General features: G+C 36.8%; 1 protein-coding gene across 6 annotated transcripts in view; it reads right to left on the bottom strand.

The window, feature by feature from the left end:
- Positions 1-19,597, bottom strand: part of SCAF8 (SR-related CTD associated factor 8) — a 206,604-nt gene that overhangs the window by 116,068 nt on the left and 70,939 nt on the right. For 3 of the 6 annotated variants that reach the window (XR_012902730.1, XM_075924488.1, XM_075924487.1), the window contains exons 17-20: positions 17,354-17,498; positions 16,829-16,906; positions 14,901-15,122; positions 11,061-12,735 (exon numbers count right to left, since the gene is read on the bottom strand). Coding sequence is in view for 5 of the 6 variants with exons in the window: in XM_075924488.1 (XP_075780603.1) it covers positions 11,075-12,735; positions 14,901-15,122; positions 16,829-16,906; positions 17,354-17,498 (2,106 nt within the window). In the remaining variant the exon portion in view is untranslated. Of the gene's footprint in view, positions 1-10,377; positions 12,736-14,900; positions 15,123-16,828; positions 16,907-17,353; positions 17,499-19,597 lie in introns of those variants that run through there. The other 3 variants (XM_075924486.1, XM_075924489.1, XM_075924490.1) reach the window with 1 other exon arrangement.

Raw genomic sequence — 19,597 nt, 5'->3', positions numbered from 1 at the left:
CTTCCTCCCCCAAGTCCCGTCCCCTATCTCCACACAGAGAGAATCTCTCATCATGCTCTCATACTCTGTGTCTCTGTCACTCTCACAAATGCACATTGCCCTTCTCTCTCATCTCCCGAACCAACACACGTGGGGGGTTGTTACTTCTTTTACTGCTTGCAAAGTGGCCTAGGTTGGGGTTTTGACTGGTCTGTGCATTTCATAATTTTCATTTCTCTCTTATGCTTAAATGTAATTCTTCGAGGAATGAGTTTTAAAATGCCTAACCTGTCATGTCTGGAGTAATTATCCCTATGGTAATTGCTGCTCCTGGACGTGGTTGGCATGTCCCTGCAGCCCCAGAGGCGCAGAGCAGGGGGTCTCCACATGCTGTCCTTGGCTAAAGACACCATTCCCACAGCTTCCACTGATTGATAATAGGGAACCGTGGCCAGTAGAAGCTGTGGGCTCAGTGCCTGTAAATGAGGGGCAGCACATGGCACCATGGAGCCATTGCTGTACATGCCAGCTGCTTTCAAGAGTGGTGCAAGGTCAGGGCAGGAATAAGCCTGCTTTAACTCCACTGTTCCACCTCCCAGAAGCCGTTTCAGTTAAATAGTGCCCAGCTAGAGCCTGCATCCTGAATCCTGTCCCAGCCCTGAACCTCCTCCTACACCCAACCTCCTGCGCCAGATGCGAGTCCCCCTGCACCCAAACTCCTTCCCAGAGCTTGCACCTTGAAACCCCTTCTGGACTCCAATCCCCCACCCTGGGCTAAGTCTGGAGCCCCTCCCACAACCCAGACTCCCTGGCCCATGACCAGAGCCTGCACCCCAACTCCTTACCCCAGCCTGGTGAAAGTGAGGGAGGATGGGAGAAGGGGGGTGGAATGAGCAAGGTGAGGCCTTGGAGAAGGGGTGGAGGGAGTGGGGCAAGCGTATTTGGGTTTGAGATAGATCTTACATTGCACTTAAATTTAAAAGGTGATGCTATGGTTAAAAAGATTGGAGATCATTGAGCTAAGGGCTGGTACTACTATGGCGTCTCAAAACCCTGGTTAACCCATCAGGAAACATCACAGTGGCATTGGCAAAAGATTGTACTTCCAGTTTTTTGGTTTGCTAAGGATCACTCTCCAACCACATCTAGACCAAAGAAGAGAAATACAGAGAGATTAACAAGTGAGAAAGCTGGAAATAAAAGAAAATTTACAGTTTGTTATTTTTGTTTATTTTTGGAAGGGGAAACAGAACAAAAGGAGTAAACCAGAGATATAAGCTAAATTTAACAGATGCTATTTAGAAAGACTCTGTTCATGCTGTGGTTTAAATGCTGGAAGGAGAAATGTAGATGAGATGAGATCTCTAGTCATGGATCGTGATAAACAGCAGGAAGAGCGAAAATGATCCAGCCAGAGGGCTTGAGACTGGGAAGCTAGTTGAGTACCAGTCCCAGAGAGGCAGCCATAAAGGTTAAACTGGTCATATTAGAGAACCAGTAAACAGGAAATTGTGAAAAGGACCAGGAGGCCTAAGAAAGTGAGTTGCAAATAAGGCAGAGCAAAAACTGAAGGCAGAAAAAGTAAAAGTGGGAGGCAGAGATGCAACACTCGAAGTTGCCCAAAGAGCAGTGGAGCTAGAGGATAAAAAAAGTCTGAGAAAGAGAGGCAAGAAAGAGGAGAGGCTCCTCACTCCAGCATACTGGATTGCTTACAAGCGATCATACAGCTGAGTCAAGCTGTGCCTATAAATAGAGAAACCAATTACATTGACAAATATTTGAACATCTTTAAAAGGATTTTCAATGTAAACGGAATCATTAATGAATATAGAATGATTGTCATACTCCCCAAACTGATGGGTAAAGCTTTGCAATGTTTACTTAAATGGATGTGAGAGAGATTATGTAACATGTTCAGTTTAAGGCATCTATTTGAAATGTATTTGGGTATAAGCTTTAGTAGGCTGAAACCCAACACATCTGACAAAGTGGGTTCCAGACCATGAAAGCTTATGCCCAAATAAACATTAGTCTTTAAGGTACCACAGAACTCCTTGTTGTTTTTATGTTAAAAACGTAACAAATTTCTCCAGAGGCGTACTACCTTAAATTTAGATACTTGATAATTGAGTTATAGGAAACATGTTCATGAAACAGGAGATTTCAGAAAAGAGATACAAATAAAGGAGCAGACTATTATAGGAAAGTGATACATTTATCTGCTTAGAAGTAGTTCTTTGAAGTCTACATTGAGATTAGGGGTGCTGTGTGGGAGAAGTCCCCAGCTTCTATAGTGGTAACAGCAACAGACTTGTGCTTGTTAGCAAGGGTGAAAAAAGGGAGAGAAGGTAGTAGACTGGACTTAAGACCACTGCTCATTTTGCTTAGCTGCATAAAAAGCCAAGAGCCCAGCCACCAAGAGAAAGAAAATGTTGTGCATAATCAACAATCTATTAAATCCCTTGTAGAGAAACCGATTCCTAGTATAAACTGTACTTAAGACTTAAGTCCCAACCTTAACTTAGATATCTAAGTATGTGGCTGTTTAAATACACCACAACCCTTTTTGAGATAGAAATTAACTAACGTATCAGCAAGCCACAGGAGAAAATAAGGTTTACATTTTGCACCCTGAAGAAAGAACTGAGCACTGGAAGTTTCAGGGTTGCTCTCCTAGAAACATGCTTGGTAGGCATTAGGGCTTGAGCACAAACTTCCAAAATTTCAGAAATGGAAGGAAGGTTTAAGTATAGCTCCAGCTATGGGATTTTTATTTGTGGTTCAGTAAGAACTGGACGAGGAAATGTTTAATTGGCAATTTTTCCAGACATTCTTGGTAAAACTGGACTTCTTTTTTCTACTATCAGTCTTGATATAATCTTTAAAAGGCAAGGTTGGCTGTAAGTAACAACATGAAAGTAGCTGGGGGGATTATTTTGTATTGCCTCCTTCATATACAAAGAAAAAGAAGTCACTCAATGAAATTAGAACCAACTAATTCTCCAGCTGTATTTCTGTAATTGTTGGAGAAGAAACTAAGGCACAGAAAACTCCGTGAAACTCTGGACCCTCTAAAGTCAAAGGAAGAACTCCCATTGACTTAAAACGGTTTTCACAAATTGTTTTTAAATTAAAGCCAATGAAACAGCACTGTAATTTTATAGAAACATAAGGCAAATGAAAAGAAGTTAAATTATGTGAAGTTAAATTTTATTTACAGAGCTTGCTAAACTTAGAAGTTATATGTAAAGTACAATACAATTTAAATGCATAGGCAGCACAAATTCAGTGGAGTTGTCTCTATTTTTGGTGTACTTAACTCAGCAATTAAAAGTCAGATTGGTAGTTTATGAGATTTAGTAAAAACTGCTTGTCTACCATGTAGGAAATATTTCAGATACTTTCTCTCTGAGTAAAAATACTTGCAACTTTTCAACTTGTCATCTAGACAGTGGCTTATTTAAATGTGAAACTACTGATGTAAGAAATGAATAGGGTAACAGATCAAACTATCCTCAGGTCAGCACTTGAATTAGTACTCTGAGCTTGGTCTGGGGACTGATTCACTCAAGAGAAAAAACATTTCTGTATACATTCTTCAGTTCAACATATTCATCATACATAGGGTTGCCAGGTGTCCGTTTTTGAACCAGACAGTCCAGTATTTGAGCTTTCTGTTTGGAAAATAAATTGAGAAACTATAAATGTCCGATGTTTTCTAAGTAAGATGTAATGTAGATTGTGATGTAATGTCAAGTGTGTCCGGTATTTTTGTTGAAACCATCTGGCAACCCTAATCATACATGTCTTCACTTCTTTTCTTGGGTGTCTGAGTTCTCCAGTGTCAGTGTATCAGGCACTTAAAGTTATTTGTTTTTACCAAAACTGAGTGTATTTATTTCAATGTTTTGTTACAGAAATAGATAAGATGGCATTTGAATCTTAAATATTTATTCTTGGAAGCTTATAATTTTACCAAAGAATTACATCTAATTTAAATTTCTTGTTTGTGTTCAGCATAAAGATTTGCTTCAAAAGAATGCTGCAAGACAAATTCAAACATTTTTAGACATTTGAAAACTAATCACTAAAAATGTTAGTATTTTGTAAAAATAGCTTTTAATTTTTCTTTAAACAAAATATACATTAGGTTGATTGTGTTTACCCCAAAGTTATAATTTCCACAACTTTAACTTTGCCCCACTATTCATATATAAAAAGATTGCAAACTGAATAGAGCATTTAAAAATATTTTATCTAATTAAGCCCCATATGCAATCTGTATCTTTTGGTATTACTTCATAAAATATTTTGTGGTCATGTAATAAAGGTCCCAGTTTTTATGAATACAATGTAATGAGGAAAAACTGCAAATTATAATAGCAGAATTGATTAATCAGAAACTTAATTGTGAATTCCATAAACCGATGTGCAATTAAAATCTCATCCTTAACAATGAACTAATATGGGGCTCTTTCTGAATGTATTGAGCATATATTTAATAAAAATGAAGCAATTGTCTTTATCAGTAACTATTCAGGAACAGCTAATGAGAATCAACCAAGAACTCATACAGCTGATATTGTCAAATATTCATTTTTAAAATGCGTCAAGTTTATCAACAAAAAAAAAATTGGAGTATAAACTACCTTCCTGGACCTTTAATAAATACTAAAAATGAGAAACAAAGTATTTTTTATTTAACTTTGAATGCTGGTGCTTGAGGGACAGGTTTAATTAAATGAGGATGAGGAAGTGGATGGAGATTCTGAAGGGGATTTCTGAGCATCCCCCAGGTGCTGCTGCCTCTTCCCCCAGTGGGCTATACCCAGCCCTCGTTCACCAGGAGACAGCAAGCAGCACAAGTGCAGATCAGAGGACTTTGGAGAAGCAATCACCCCCGATCCTCCAGAATCCTTTGGCCAACACTTGTGCAGCTTGCCACCATCCACACCTCTTGCCTACTCTCCTGAGGCTGCAGGTGAACTTTTGTTTGTATGTACAGATGTTCATAAATCAGATGTTTGTAACTCGGAGAGTGCCTGTATTTCCAACTACTTGAAACTTTAACAAACTATAAAACATAAGGTATTCTTGGTAAGACTTTTAATACATTTCTCTAGTGACAGAATAGTTATGATCAAGCCTCTTACATATTCCAAGAGAAAACATTGGACTGATGTCCAACAGCTAATGATATTTTTTAGAAAGAAATACTATGAAGGCCACAAGAATCCTACCTCATATTTCCCAGAGCTAGTAATGTGTTCCTTTGACTATACTGCTAACTTAAACCATATACTTTATATTCCTTTAATGGGAGGCACTCAGGCCCCAATTACCTCATTAACAGCGTAACTAGAATAACTTGTGTGATAAATATAATATTTTGATCAATTTAAAGAGTAATGGTAGGGTTATTTTGGAAGGAGGGGGAAATGGAAAAAAATGATTATGTATTTTGGAATCATTTATTTAGCTGATAAGTATTTTTAATGTTGATCTCACCATGATAGCAGGGCTCCAATTCCCAATTTTCTAGATCATACTATACACCACAATCTCACTTTCGACTGGAAAATTAGACTCAGACACAAAGTCTGCTCCTTCCCTGATGTACTCAATTTTTACTAACACTGGCCAGGATTGATAAATGAGTTTTTTCACTAGTGAAGTACTTGTCTATATTGGAAATTTTTGAACATCAATATAGCTATACAGTTACAACCCCAATGCAGATGTGCTCTATCTAGATTAAGTAGCCTTGCACCTATGTGTCTTGCTCTCATTTCATAAAGAGGTTAAATTCCTCTGACTAGCAGCATGCAAATGTTTCGAAGTTCACTGGAAAACATCAGATGTATGGTAGCTTTAACTCTCATCATGTGTGTTATGATTTGGATAGATACACAGGAAAAATCCATATAGAAGAAAAATGAAGTATTGACAGAACAACAAGTACAGAAGTAGTATCTGAGATTACTTAGTCATATAGGAAAAAATGTGTAGGTATATGAATATGATTGTATCTAATAGCACGAAGAAAAAAATTGGAAAGTTAAATTAATCCCCCAATATTTAAAATTTATTCTGTAAATTCTGAAAGTCAGGATACCAATGACAACTGTTATCACTGACCTTATAAAATCAAATATTTTAACTACTTCAAAAAACAAACTGAAAAAAACGTAAGTTGTGTAACAAATTCATGTTTGTTTAATGAGTAAATCAAACATTTCCCTCCCTTCTAATCTTTGGCCCTAAAAGATGGTATGAGTTGGACTTTCATCTTAGTTACTTTTCTTCATCATGCCAATTTGTGTGTGTAGGCTACAAAAGGATACAATTTTAAGGCAAATCAAATGTTATAGAGTACCGACCTCAAAATAACTACTTTAGGTGTTTTAAACAAGCCAGATCATCATCACCTAAAAACCCATTTCAGAGAAGATTCTTTTATTGGAGGTCAGTTGTTTAAAAAGATGTTAAAAGTTTTCTTCAATTTTTACAAGCTCTACGTGGCATTTTCTTCACACCTTATCTTCAAAATGAACAAAACAATTTATCATGAAGAGTCAAAAGCACTGCATAATATGAATACAGAATATAGTTAAACCTATCAAAAACGAACACCATCTGCATCAAACTTCTTTTTTTCCTTTAAACAGGGGAGCAAATGGTTATGATTAAGATATTCTGTCAACCAGTTATTTTCTCAGCCACCATTCTGATTCCCATACCAGGCTTCTATTACAGTATGAAGGGGAAACAGAAAATATACTTTTGACATTCCTGTTTGATTAAACATTTTCATATTTATAACAGGATGTGTCAAGATATTGAATCAAGCAATTGATTCAAAAACTGAAAATTCATAAAGGCCAAGTGTCCGTCACCTTCCAATAGTGGTTTGCTTAACACAAGACTGAAAATAAGCATCCAGGAAATAGGAATATGCCAAAATGTAATCTATTTGCATAAGTCCAGAGAACTCCTTGCATGTGTTAGAAAAAAAGTAGGTTATGTAACACTAAAAGAAACACTTATAACCATTTTAAACAGGAAAGCAAAAATCATTGTGCCCTTTATTACGTACATTAAAAAAACCCCTAATGATGCGCACAGCCTCATTTTAAAAACTGATCAGGTTTACAAAGTGAAATACATTCATTTTTAGTTTAATTATTATAATGCGGGGGAAGGGTACTATCACTAATTGCTATTTCTAAATGTGAATGTAGGAAATTTGGCATTCAATTTTTGCAGTTCTGAAGATAAAGTGAGTGAAATATGTGAGGCCCACTGGATTTAGAATCCAGAAAATGAATTAAAACCTTTTCAGGCATGTGGAACCTCTGTATACTTTCAAATTTGATCAGTAAGTTGATCTATCACAAGCATTATGTTATGAATTTCCTCCACAGGCTATCTCAAAATCTTTAAAAAGATACTTAAATGTGATGCCCACCTATGTGCATTATAGATTAAACTATAGGACCAATACTCTCAAATAGCACCTTCATAAACAGAACCCTTTAAATTAACAGGTATTTTTGACAGATTAATTTGCTAAAGGATCTCAGAATTTTACAAATTCTAAATTTGTCTAAAAATGTCCTACCTCACACTTAAAAGCTTAAAATAATTGCATGTTAAGGCTTGTAGAAAATAATGTCAGCATACATACGATCTCACCATACCAAATCAAGGCCATGATCCTACACTAAGACTGATATGGACACAGAAATCTGCTCTCACAAATCACAATGCAAAGAATGGAAGAGGACACAGAATGTCCAAAAAAGGAACATTTTGCATGTCTGAATGGATTTGAATAAGGTTTTCAACTAAACATGAAAATTTTAATCTTTGACATTTAAATTTACATTTTTTCAAATTAAAAACATGCATATTCTATGTTAGTTATGCAGATCAAAATGTAAGCAGTCTCATGTATCAGGTTCTTTAATTGTTGGAATGTGGCAAATATCTTCACTGTCAAGAACAGCTCAAGAGCGTAGAATATTCTTTTCTTGTAAAAGGATAACATTTTCTTGTGAACATTCAAAGAAACATTTTCAGTGACAAGATTAAACAGCTACAACTTGCTATTTTAACTGCTAATAAAGAAGTGATTTAGACCCTTTCCTTATATTGTGAATGCTTTACTCTTGGGGCTCTTTTTCTATGATTAGACACTACTAAAATTAGAAGGTCTGAAAAAAGTTCTAACTGGAAACATGATGCAGCTAAAGACTATTTTTCTGTATACAATAAATTTTTATTCTACACAATAATCTGTTTGAAACTGTAATAGTACAGTATACATCTACACTAAGTACAGTAGCCAATTTATTAAATTTTAAAAGACGTTTACACAACAGATTAAAATATTAACACAGTTATGCTCTTAGGTCTAATAAATATACATTGCAGAGAGTCAACATGTTTTCCCTGACCCAACAAACATGCACAAGCAAATGGCAATGTGACCAGGTTATATAGCCTTGCCAACTGAATTGTTTAAATTCTCTCACCATGTGGTGCACCATCCTACTGCAAACAATGAACATACTGCAAATCTCAATTTAAGAAAAGGCAAGGAAGATTAACTTTTCTATCTTGTTTTTTTGTTTCATTGTGTAACACACAATGGTGAAAGCAATGCTATTGGAAATATTTGTATTTTGTTACGAACATTTGCAAAATCCATGAGAATAACCTTTTTCCATGTACAACTATTAACTTAAAAATGTCAAAGCACTATCCAACTGAAAAGAAAGGAAATGAGTAACTTAAAGTACGGTACAGCCATTCTGTGTGTTCAGTCACTAAGTCATACACGCCTGATTAGTGTATATTGGAAGGCTATAAGGCCCAACACTGATGCAGTTCCTTGATCTGTACAGTCTGCATTTGAAGGTATTTTTGCCCTAAACACAGTGAAACCCAAAGTCCCCAGGCACATTCTGGTATCCAGTATATCAGGATGCTCCTGTTACCTGCTACTGCTTATTTAATGCACTTGAATCTCACTGCTTCCTAATACTAAATATTATTACTACTTGCAATCTAGGTGTAATATGATTCATATACAAGCTTTTAAAAAAGATATTTTCAATTACAAAAGCAATTTTGGGGGCTTTTAAAATAAAAATCCTGATAATTGAGGAACAGAACCAGGTCACCAGGAAAAAAAAGAGTATAATATATAACCTCTCTGTCAGTCCAGATGTATCCTTATGCACTACAGCTGAACACCCAAGTGACATCCTCACACTTCATATCCTTTGGGAATTTTTTTAAACACAATACAAACTACAGATAAATTAGGATTCTGTAATGTAAAGACCAACTCAGATTTCCATGAATTAAATATTTTCTGTTCTACAGAACATAATATCGACTCTCAGAACTTACTGAAAGAGAAAATTCTCTCTCAAAACTGAGTCTGAGGATGCATTGGACTCAAGGAATTTTTTTGGAAGGAAGAGAATAAATACACTGCAAATGGGAGAAGCTGAAAATCTTCCATTACTAGATCACCAAATCTTCCACCTCTGGTTGGAAAAAAAAAATGCAAGCAAAACAGATGAAACAGAAGAGAGCAGTGCAACTGGATTACCTAGGAGGCCAATTCATCTCAACATTTCAACTCAGAAGTTCTATTTCAGTATTAAGCCTCCAAAGCACCAAGCTCACTTTTTCTATTCACATGTAGATTTTTTCAAGAAAAACCAACAACAGCTTTATACTTTTCATGCAACATTCTGGACTTCATAGATTCACTGCGAGCAAATAACCACAAAGTACTTTAATTCTACCACTATCTATCCAGAACACCAAGTATATTACAAAATAAGACAAGGCAAACATTTGCTTCAATTTTGGCTTCATGCATATCTACATTTTTTAAAAAATTAAATTCCTACTGTATATCCTTACAGTATCTCTCATTTGTTTCGCCTTCTAAAAGTAATAAGAAGAGTACCTATAAATGTAAATTTGATTTATTTAATCAAATTAACACCTAACATCTAATTATCTTGCTACCTTAAGAAGGTGAAAGACTTATTTTTATAACCTAATTTCATTTCAATTTTATTAACCTGTCTTCATTATTCTGTGTGCACAACCCACAGGCACGCACAAGAAACAGCGATATCTACTTACAGTTTACACAAGTATTTACATACATGTTATATACATAAACTAATGTGACTGCATGATTTTCAATATAAAAGTATATGCTTCTTTCTAGCACATATAATTGTTGCATTGGTCTTACAAGAGTAATATAAACCTTTTGCAACAACTAGCTAAAGCATATACCATAGCTGATCCACGTTTTCATAACTTGTAAGTTTTTTTTTAAAAAAAATACAATACCTAGAACACTGTTATCAAACAAATATGTTTTATTGGCATCTAAAAACAAAATGCACCCAACATTAAAATGTACTTTTTATCATTTTTTAACCCACTGCAGTACGTAGAACATATCACAGACACTGACTTTAGAGAAAACAGAGACTATAGTGTAGATTTTACAAAATCACTTTTAATCTCTGTATTATGCTCCTTAAAATAAACAGGACTATTTTTTTTCTTTTCTTTTCCTTCTTTTTTCTTTTTTTTTTTTTTTGCCAAATTTCAGGAACATGTAATATTCACAGCTTTGTCTATATTTAAAATTCTGCAGCAGCCTAAAAACATGGACAAGATACACCAGCACCTGCTTTCAAGTATAACAATTTCCACAGCCAACCTAATGGTAGTATCTAAAAAATTCCATTTTCTTCCATAGGAAGTCTTTGTTTGACAAGCTGTTATTCATCGTTGTGACATTAAAAGCAACTGGGGGCAAGTCTGTGTTTTATCAGAGAAATAAAAAATGTTTACCTACCATGTTCAAATTAAGAACAGTGTTCTACACAAGTCAGTTGTACAGTTATTTAAGTGAAAGAAGAACATGAACATCAGATTAACTTAATTCTGGCAGACAAAAGTGAACTGCTAAGGTCCAGTCAGCCATTTATCTATTACAGAGAGATGACAACTTTACAAAAGGTATCTTTTACCTACTGAGTGATGATTATGTCCCCTCAGTTTCTGTGCTTTCTACCACTGGTTCACTTTCTATATCAGCTTCTGTGTCACTCTTCTCTTTGTTTATCTCACTTGAAGATGCTAGTTTTTCATAAAGTTCTGGATCATTCTGCACTTGCACATTTGGTGGCTGACTTTCTGTCTCTGTATTTTCACCATTTACCTGGGGTATATTATCAGCTTTGCGCTGTGAAGTGGCCCCTTCAAAATATTCAAAAACCCTTGGATGTGGAGGAGGGATCCAGTTGTTCTGAATTCTGTCTCTTCCAAATCTGTTTCCATTTACTTCTCTGCAAAAATTAAAATCTCTGTCATCCCTGTCCCTCTGTCTTTCCCAGGGCCTTCTGCGGTCATCAAAATCTCTGTGAGCGTCTTGTTCAAATCCCCTGTTCCAGTTCGGACCACTTCTATTATCAAATCTGTAATTTATATGCCGAAATCTCTCTCTATCTTCATGGAAATTTTTAGGAGCACCATAGATAGGGAAAATGTTGTGTTCTCTTTCATCATAATCTCCTCTCTGTCCCCAAGGTTTTTCTGAATTGAAACCAAAATGCTCTCTTCGACCAATATTATCCACACTTGGTCTTCCAAAATTTTCTCTCAGATCTATATGTGGTCTTGCAAAATGTTCTCTTCCATCTATTGGAGGTCTTCCTAGACCCTCTCTTGGATCTACTGGTGGCCGTCCGATAGAATCCCTGACATCAACTGGGGATGGCCTATTAAGAGTCTCTCTGTTTTCCACTGGTGGAAAGCGATAGTCTCTGTCTCCTTCCTGTTGAATGCCATCACCTCCAAGTGGTAACCTTTTTTCTGGATTAGAAATGTTATCAACATTTTGTCTTCCAGGTGTCCCAAAATGTCTTTCTGTTTGGTTAAAAAGATCTCCCGGAGGAGGAAAAGGACCTCTAGGTGGTGGATGAAGGGATGGGTCAAGGATCGTTGGAGGAGGGATATTGCGCTGTGGTGGTATTCCAGGCTGTATTAATGGAAATCTTGGTCCGGGTGACTGGGGTATTAGTCCTGGACGGATATCTAAGAGAGGCATTCCAGGCATCCTTTGACTACTAATACTTAAATGGTGTATGTTTTGAACACCTGCTGGATGCTGCATCCCCAGAAGTCCCGAACTACTTGAGACATGGGGTGGTGGTACTACTAGAAGTCCAGAGCTGCTTGAGACATTTGGTGGCGGCAGTCCCGCCAAAAGCCCAGAGCTGCTTGAGACATTTGGTGGCGGCAGTCCCGCCAGAAGTCCAGAGCTGCTTGAGACGTTCGGTGGCGGCAGTCCCGCCAGAAGTCCAGAGCTGCTTGAGACGTTCGGCAGAGGCAGTCCTGCCAGAAGTCCAGAGCTGCTTGAGACACCAGGTGGTGGCATTCCTCCTGCAAGTGCAGAACTGCTTGAGACATTGGGTGGCAGCACTCCTCCTGCAAGGGCAGAACTGCTGGAGACACTGGGTGGCGGCACTCCTCCCGCAAGTGTGGAGCTGCTTGAGACACTGGATGGCTGCACCCCTCCCACAAGAGCGGAGCTACTTGAGACATTGGGTGGCTGCACTCCTCCTGCACGTCCAGAGCTGCTTGAGACACTGGGTGGCTGCACTCCTCCCGTGAGTCCGGAGCTGCTTGAGACATCATTTTGAACTGAAATGAAATAACAATATTTAGTAGACTGAAAAAATTAAATGTGACACTAAACAGTTTACAATACAAATAATATTTTAATTAGTGATGTCAGATATTGGATAATAGAATAGTCGAGTAACTGCATTAAATATTATTGTTTGACTATTCTATATTCCCCAGGAATCTGCTATCTCGTGCTACTGTCTCTGTATCAAAGGTAAGGATATTAAGTATCTGTTAATTGGCTAGTCGAGTAGTTGATGGAATTTCCACATTCTTCCTTTGAAATGTACAAGAGTCCCCGCTGTGAGCTAGTCGATTAGTCCTTAATATCCTTTATCAGAGGCAGCAGCGTGAGGTGCCAGGTGGGAACTGGTCTGCAAGGGGAGCCAGTGTAAAAAACAACTGATACAGAGGCAGCAGAGCAGGGGGTGTGAGAGCCTTCACCACCCTGCCATGGCAATAAATGGGGATGTCTGCCTTGTCCAAAGTGTGGATTTCGGGCCTATTTCAAGTCTGGTTCACCAAAGCACTCAGGCAGGGCCCAAGAGTCAGGCATTGTTTTGCATAAAAATACAGATTAAGCAGGGTATGTGAGACCATATCAAGAACACAGGACAAGCGGCCTTGTACTGGTACTTGTTTCTGATAAGCAAAGAAGTACAGATGCAGCCATGAAACTGTCAACTGCACACATAGCAGTTACATCCTGAACAGCAAGATGTACCCCAAATAGGGGCACTGGGCATTTTACATATGCTACACAATATGTAATCAATTGGTAAATATTATTAGAATGACCAAGTTTCGCTTTGCTATAAATTGGGCTTAGCAAGAACAATCGACGGGAGGGAATGGGCAAGACTAACCCACACATCCTCCTCAATGTAACTAGAAGTGATTAAGCCCTTCACATTGGTTACATCAGTGGTGGCATTCCTATGCATGGGACCACCTGCCTGGTACTGTAGATAGCATACGGGTGAAGCGTAAGTGAATTAGGCTTTATTATTGTATATAGTAGATCTTTTAGTAATTGCTTTTGCATTGCTTTGCGCTGTAATTGCTTTAGCATTTATAGTATTTAAGGTTTAAATTGTATAGTAATTGTGCTTAAGGCTTGTCAAACTTAAACAACTGTATTAACTGCTTAAAGCTTGCAATAAATAAGAAAGTGGTTAAGTAGCCCTGGTGTGTACTGATTCCCTTGGGTCTAAAATAAATTGAACCACACGACAGGGGTGGCAGCAGCCCTCTTCGTGGGGAGAGGGGGGAATCTGAGCTCCCCATGGACAGAAGCTGCTGTAGGGAGTGTAGGGGGAGGCTACTGCAAAACAGCCTCTACCCATGGGGAACTGGGACTGACCCTACGGACAGGGGCTGCCGCTGCAAAGCAGCCTCTATTTGCAGCCTCCCCTGGCCCCCTATGCTGCTGTCTCTGATAGAGACAACAGCACTGGCGGAGGAGGGGGCAGGCAGCATCTGTGGAACCGGTGCTGGGGGTAACTGGCTTTTAAGCCAGCTGTCTCCAGCACCAGCTCCTGCTTTCCCCCAGCCTTGCTGCCTCTGCATCAGAAGATTAACCAATAAGCCTAGGCTTATCAGTTAATAATATATTCAACTATTCATTTACACCCCTAATTTCACCCCTGACGTCTTCACATAGTAAAGACTGAATCGAAAGTTTTAAGGTGCACGGAAAACTACATGCTCACTAAACCTACTAAGAAAATGTGGACATTTCTGAATGAATGCTTAAAACCATGTACTAATTTCTCATCCACTGAGGATATTACCTACTGGAAAACGGAGATTCTAAAAAACACTCATTACTGGTAACTCTTCACTGATCAAATCCAAAATCCAAGAGCATGCTGAACAGAAAACTTCCAACACTTGAATGGGTTAACACAATGCACGTGGGTTGACTTAAAAACTTGTATTTATAGAGTCAACATATATGTAAGCAGTGCTTTATTTGTGATGGTACTGCCCGGAAAGAACGGAGCGTACTGGCACCTCTGTATGTAAATGTCTGACAATCAGCTGGCCCCACCCTGCTTTTTTTTTTTTTTTTTTTTGGTGCTCAACAACTTTTCCCCTGGAGTACCGCACTTTAATTTATTTATTTTTTTAAACAAAAACAAAACAAAAAGCACTGTATGTAAGTATACGTTTCTTACCAGATCTGTTGTTTTCACTGGAAGAAATCTGAATGTCTGCAAGATGTGATCCTTTTTCTTCTGACTCTGGTTTGCTGCTTGGAAGAGGGTTAAAAACACTTCCTGTTGATAATGTTGGAGTGGCTAGACCACTAGACATGGTGCCAACTGGTAAAACAAGGCTACCAAAAGAAACATCTTTCATTGCCTCTTGAGTAATGGATAGGGGAGGCTGCACTAGAGCTGAAGGGAAAAAAATACAGAATAAAAATCATCTCAGTATTTCTTAAACTATGTTGCAAAAGTTAATTCAGCAGATACTTTATTGTTAGAGTATGTAATGAAATATGTTCATAAAAACTAACAATATTGTTCACTTTGGAGTAAACTACTTTTCAAAAAATATTTTAAATCCTTAAATATAAGCTTCCCAATGCTTCACTCTTAAGTAGTAGATTATGAATTAATACAGAAAAAAATACTGGTTTCAACTAGCTTTGATATTCAAACAATTAAATGGAGCCAACTTGAAAAAGTTATGTATTATTTTCATTATTCAGTCTAATTCAAGGACTGAAAGAAAACAATAATTTGCTTAATGGATGTAATTTGGCCACTTATACAACTCTCAATTAAACAATATATGCATGAACAATACATTATTTTCAAATAATTTCTTCAATGACTGCTGAGAAAATATTAAATGTTCTGTTTATTAATATTATTATACCAACTTACCTATGCACTATAAACTTGTTCTAAATACAATGGTGAATACAGCACACAAATACCCCATACAACCCTGTATCTACCAGAATTTGCATTGAGAACAGGAGGGATAAAAATCAAGTTTTATTTTTAAATTTAAAAATCATATTATTTAAATTAAAAATACAGGATATTTTAAAATAAAGCTATTTAAAACTACATCTGAAATTATGAAACTATATATTGAGACCTAAACTTACCATTATTTATAAAATAATTTAAAGTAAATTAAAACAATAATACTGAACAGTACATGTTAACTGCTGAAAATTAAAGAAAGTTTGAACCATTCAATTTGTGGAAAGTGATACTGCCTAAGCTTCTGGAATCACAGTTTTCTGAAGTGCTACACCAGCTTTTGATGGCAGTATCCTCCCTCTGCAAATGCAGAGAATATTTTCTTCATTTCAGTTTATTCCACTAGTTCAATTCAATGACTACTGCATTCAAACTGAAAGAAAAACAACAACTGAGAGTTGAAAATGAAGAAAAGCTTGTTTTCTTCTTCCATTTGCTATAAATAAAACCAGATGAAAGAGGATGAGATTTACTTGTTCTATAATTTTGAAGTATAATGGTGACCAGAAACAATCAGCTCAATTCAATAATCACTTTGTTTAATAAATCAGTTTGCTTTTCAATATTTGGACATTTTGCGATATGCTTTTTTTCCTTATGCACCCCACATATTTTAGGTAGTTTTATTTAATTAAAAAATATTTAAAAAAATTTTCTATACATTAATTGAATTAGCATTTCCAAAATACTGAGACACAAATCACAAGATAAACTTTAATAAGAAATGCATCAGCCACCATTTTCTATCATAATATAAATGTAAAAAATAAGAATCTAAATAAATGAAAATTAAGCTATATGAATGCTTAAATAAATGATTACTGATTTAGTGTTATCTTCCTGGTTAACAAAATAACCAAATGTAATGTAAAGACTTTATTTAGTTGCAGATCAATCAGGTTTATTCTGCAGATAAGGAGAATCAACTTTTCTTTAAGAAACTAAAAAGTTACAAAATACAAAACCATACTAAAATTGTTTGTTTAAATCAAGATTTTTTTTACTTGCTGAATTAAATCAATCCACTTGAAGTACAAATTAGTACATTAAGTAGCTAGTTTTTATTAATACAAAATTAGCATTCTTAAAAAAAGACAACTCACATGTTGGGACTACTGATGGAACAACAGGTGGTGGAACAACAGGCGGTGGCACTGGTGGAACCGGAGGAGGCATAAAACCTACATGAACAATGCAAAATAACTGAATAGAATGGCCAACTCTAATAAAAATACTATGATAAAAACTCACTAATTTGCACTAATCAGGAAAAAGATTGCAAACTGGCAAGTATCAGTGGCATGGGAAGAGAATCAGCCTTTGTTACTGGTTCCAACTTTAACCCAGAAAATGTATATGTACCTCTTTAAGTGGCCATTTACACAAGCAATACTCAAATGAACAGTTAGTTTCAACTAACAATCAAATGTTTCAGTTAAAAAAAAAAAAAACTAGATACGAATAAATCTGCAAACTAAAGTTTGATTTTTAAAACCAGACTGAAAATATGAAGAATTTACTAAGACTACTGACCTGAATCTCTAAATCAGAAATAATCCGAGGGCATAACATATGTTTAAGATGTTAGCATGGATGTACTTATACAATTAGTTAAAACGGTCACTTACCAGGAGGTGGTTGGGAAGGGTTGAAACTTGCCCGCAAGAATGGAGGTGGTGGAAGTCCACTGTAGCCAGGAGGCGGGACAGACATTGTTACAGGAAATGCTGGTGGAACTAAACTAACAGCAGGCACAGCTGGAGTTACTGGAATCTTTTTTTTTCGGGGGAGGGAGAGGAAGAAAAAAAAATCCAGAAATTATAAATTTTTACATTATTTAATGACTTTGAAAAAGAAATAAATTGATTACAATTGCTGTTAACTCAAAGTGGTAATTATAATCAAGGTTCTGCCTGGGTAGATTGGAAATTCTGCAGCAGCTTCCGGTAAATAAAAAATTGAGGTTTTATAAATTCAATGGCTGAAGCCCTGAGTAATGGCAGCTCCTCCCTGCCCCTGCTGCAGGAAAAATAAGGCACACTAATGCCCTTTTTTAAAAAAAGCAAGTTAGGATGCCAAGAACAGCCCTTAAAAATAGGACTGTCCCAGAAAAAACGGACAGATGGTCACCCTACTCAAAGGAGTAACCATGTCAGTCTGTAACAGAAAAAACTTAAAAAACAACAAATGGTCCTGCAGCACCTTAGAGACTAGCAAAAAATGGTATCATGAGCTTGGTGCTACAGGACTATTAACTTACTAAGTTCTTTAGGGCTACATTCTGTCCAAATTACATTGATAGAACTTCTCCAACTTGGCCCTATAATTAATACTTAGACCGTAGGCCTGCAAATATATACGTGATTAACTTTAAGAACAAGTAGTTTACAGACTTCATGGACATAAACATTTGCCAGCAAAGAAGCCACTGCAACTTGCCTCTCTACTGTAGAGTCAGAAAATGTTTTAAAATATACTTTCATTGCCTCACTATAGGTGAGCAAGAATATCTAAACTATTTGAATGAACACTGGGAGAATGCCATCATATCTTTTCATATTCTGTTTTAAACATAAAATAATCAATACAAATACATATTTATATATTATACTTAGTTCAGGAACTAGAATTTTGATAACCTACAGGAAAGGAAGATAGTGGGGAAAGAACAGAGAAAGAAAGGAAAAAGGAAAGGTAAGTTGAGCAGAGAAGGATTTCAAAGGAATTTCTTTTTTTTCCCCTAACACTGTTTTTTAACAATTGAAAACCTACTTTGTTTTTCTTTTATAATTCCGTCACCTTCCATTTAAAAATTGAAGTATTTAAATATTTCAGTGGAAATATTGATAACTTGACAATGCTTCAAAAATATCATGATTTAGTAGGCTAAAAAAAGGTTACTCACCCTGTGCAATTACTGTGGTTCTTCTAGATATGTTTCCCTGTTGGTGTTCCACTTAAGGTGCGCTTGCGCCCAAGGTGCCTCAGATCAGAGACTTTAGGTTGCACTGTCCATTTGGCCCACTCATGAGTTCCCCACAGCCTCATACCCTGCACAGAGGCTACATAGAACTGAATGTGCAAACCACCCTCAGTTCCTTCACTACAGCAGAGAATTCTGTGAAGAACTCTCAAGCAGATTAAGAGAAGAGTGGATATGTTGAAGAACCACACAGTTCCTGCACAGAGAAAGTAATCTTGTTTTCTGTGAGTAGTGTCTCTTTAGGTACTCCACTACAGGTGACTATCAAGTAATATCTTTTACAGAAGGAAACAATTCTAAGATCAAAGATAAAACAGTAGAATCAAATATGGCATGAAGTTAAAGCATGAATGACAGCGTGTTCAGAAAATTTATGAATGGACTGTCAAATCATGACTCTATATATTTGCATGATGGGAACATTCTTAAAGCCTACTAAAATAGAGACAGATCTCATAGTCAATATGCTACAGGGAGGCTGAACATTAATTTGTGTGTGGAAATTGGAGATCCCTTAGTTCTGTCCCCACTAGGGATGTTAAAATGCATGTAACCGAATAAGAATGTAACTGCTGAATATTTCAGTGGTTACATGCAGGGGCAGCCAGCTCCTGGCACACATGGGCTTTTGCCTGCCACCCTGCTCCCACCTGCCGCCCCATACTGCTGCCTCTAATATAGCCATTTCCAGGTAGCCGTTTTGGTAACTGATAAACATGAGCTTATTGATTACCCATTTAAATGACTAAATTCTTACATCCCTGTCCGGACTGAAGAAAAATAATCTGGGCGATTTCTTAAAGGACCTAGTTATTAAGAAAAATACTAACGCCCTAATGAGCTCACAAGTATATAATGTCATATTATCCTTTATCCCAGTGTGGTTTAG

This window comes from Pelodiscus sinensis, chromosome 3 (assembly GCF_049634645.1).
Source record: "Pelodiscus sinensis isolate JC-2024 chromosome 3, ASM4963464v1, whole genome shotgun sequence".
NCBI lineage: Eukaryota > Metazoa > Chordata > Testudines > Trionychidae > Pelodiscus > Pelodiscus sinensis.
The sequence above is the reverse complement of the archived record's forward strand: the minus strand, read 5'-3'. Positions and strand labels throughout refer to the sequence as shown.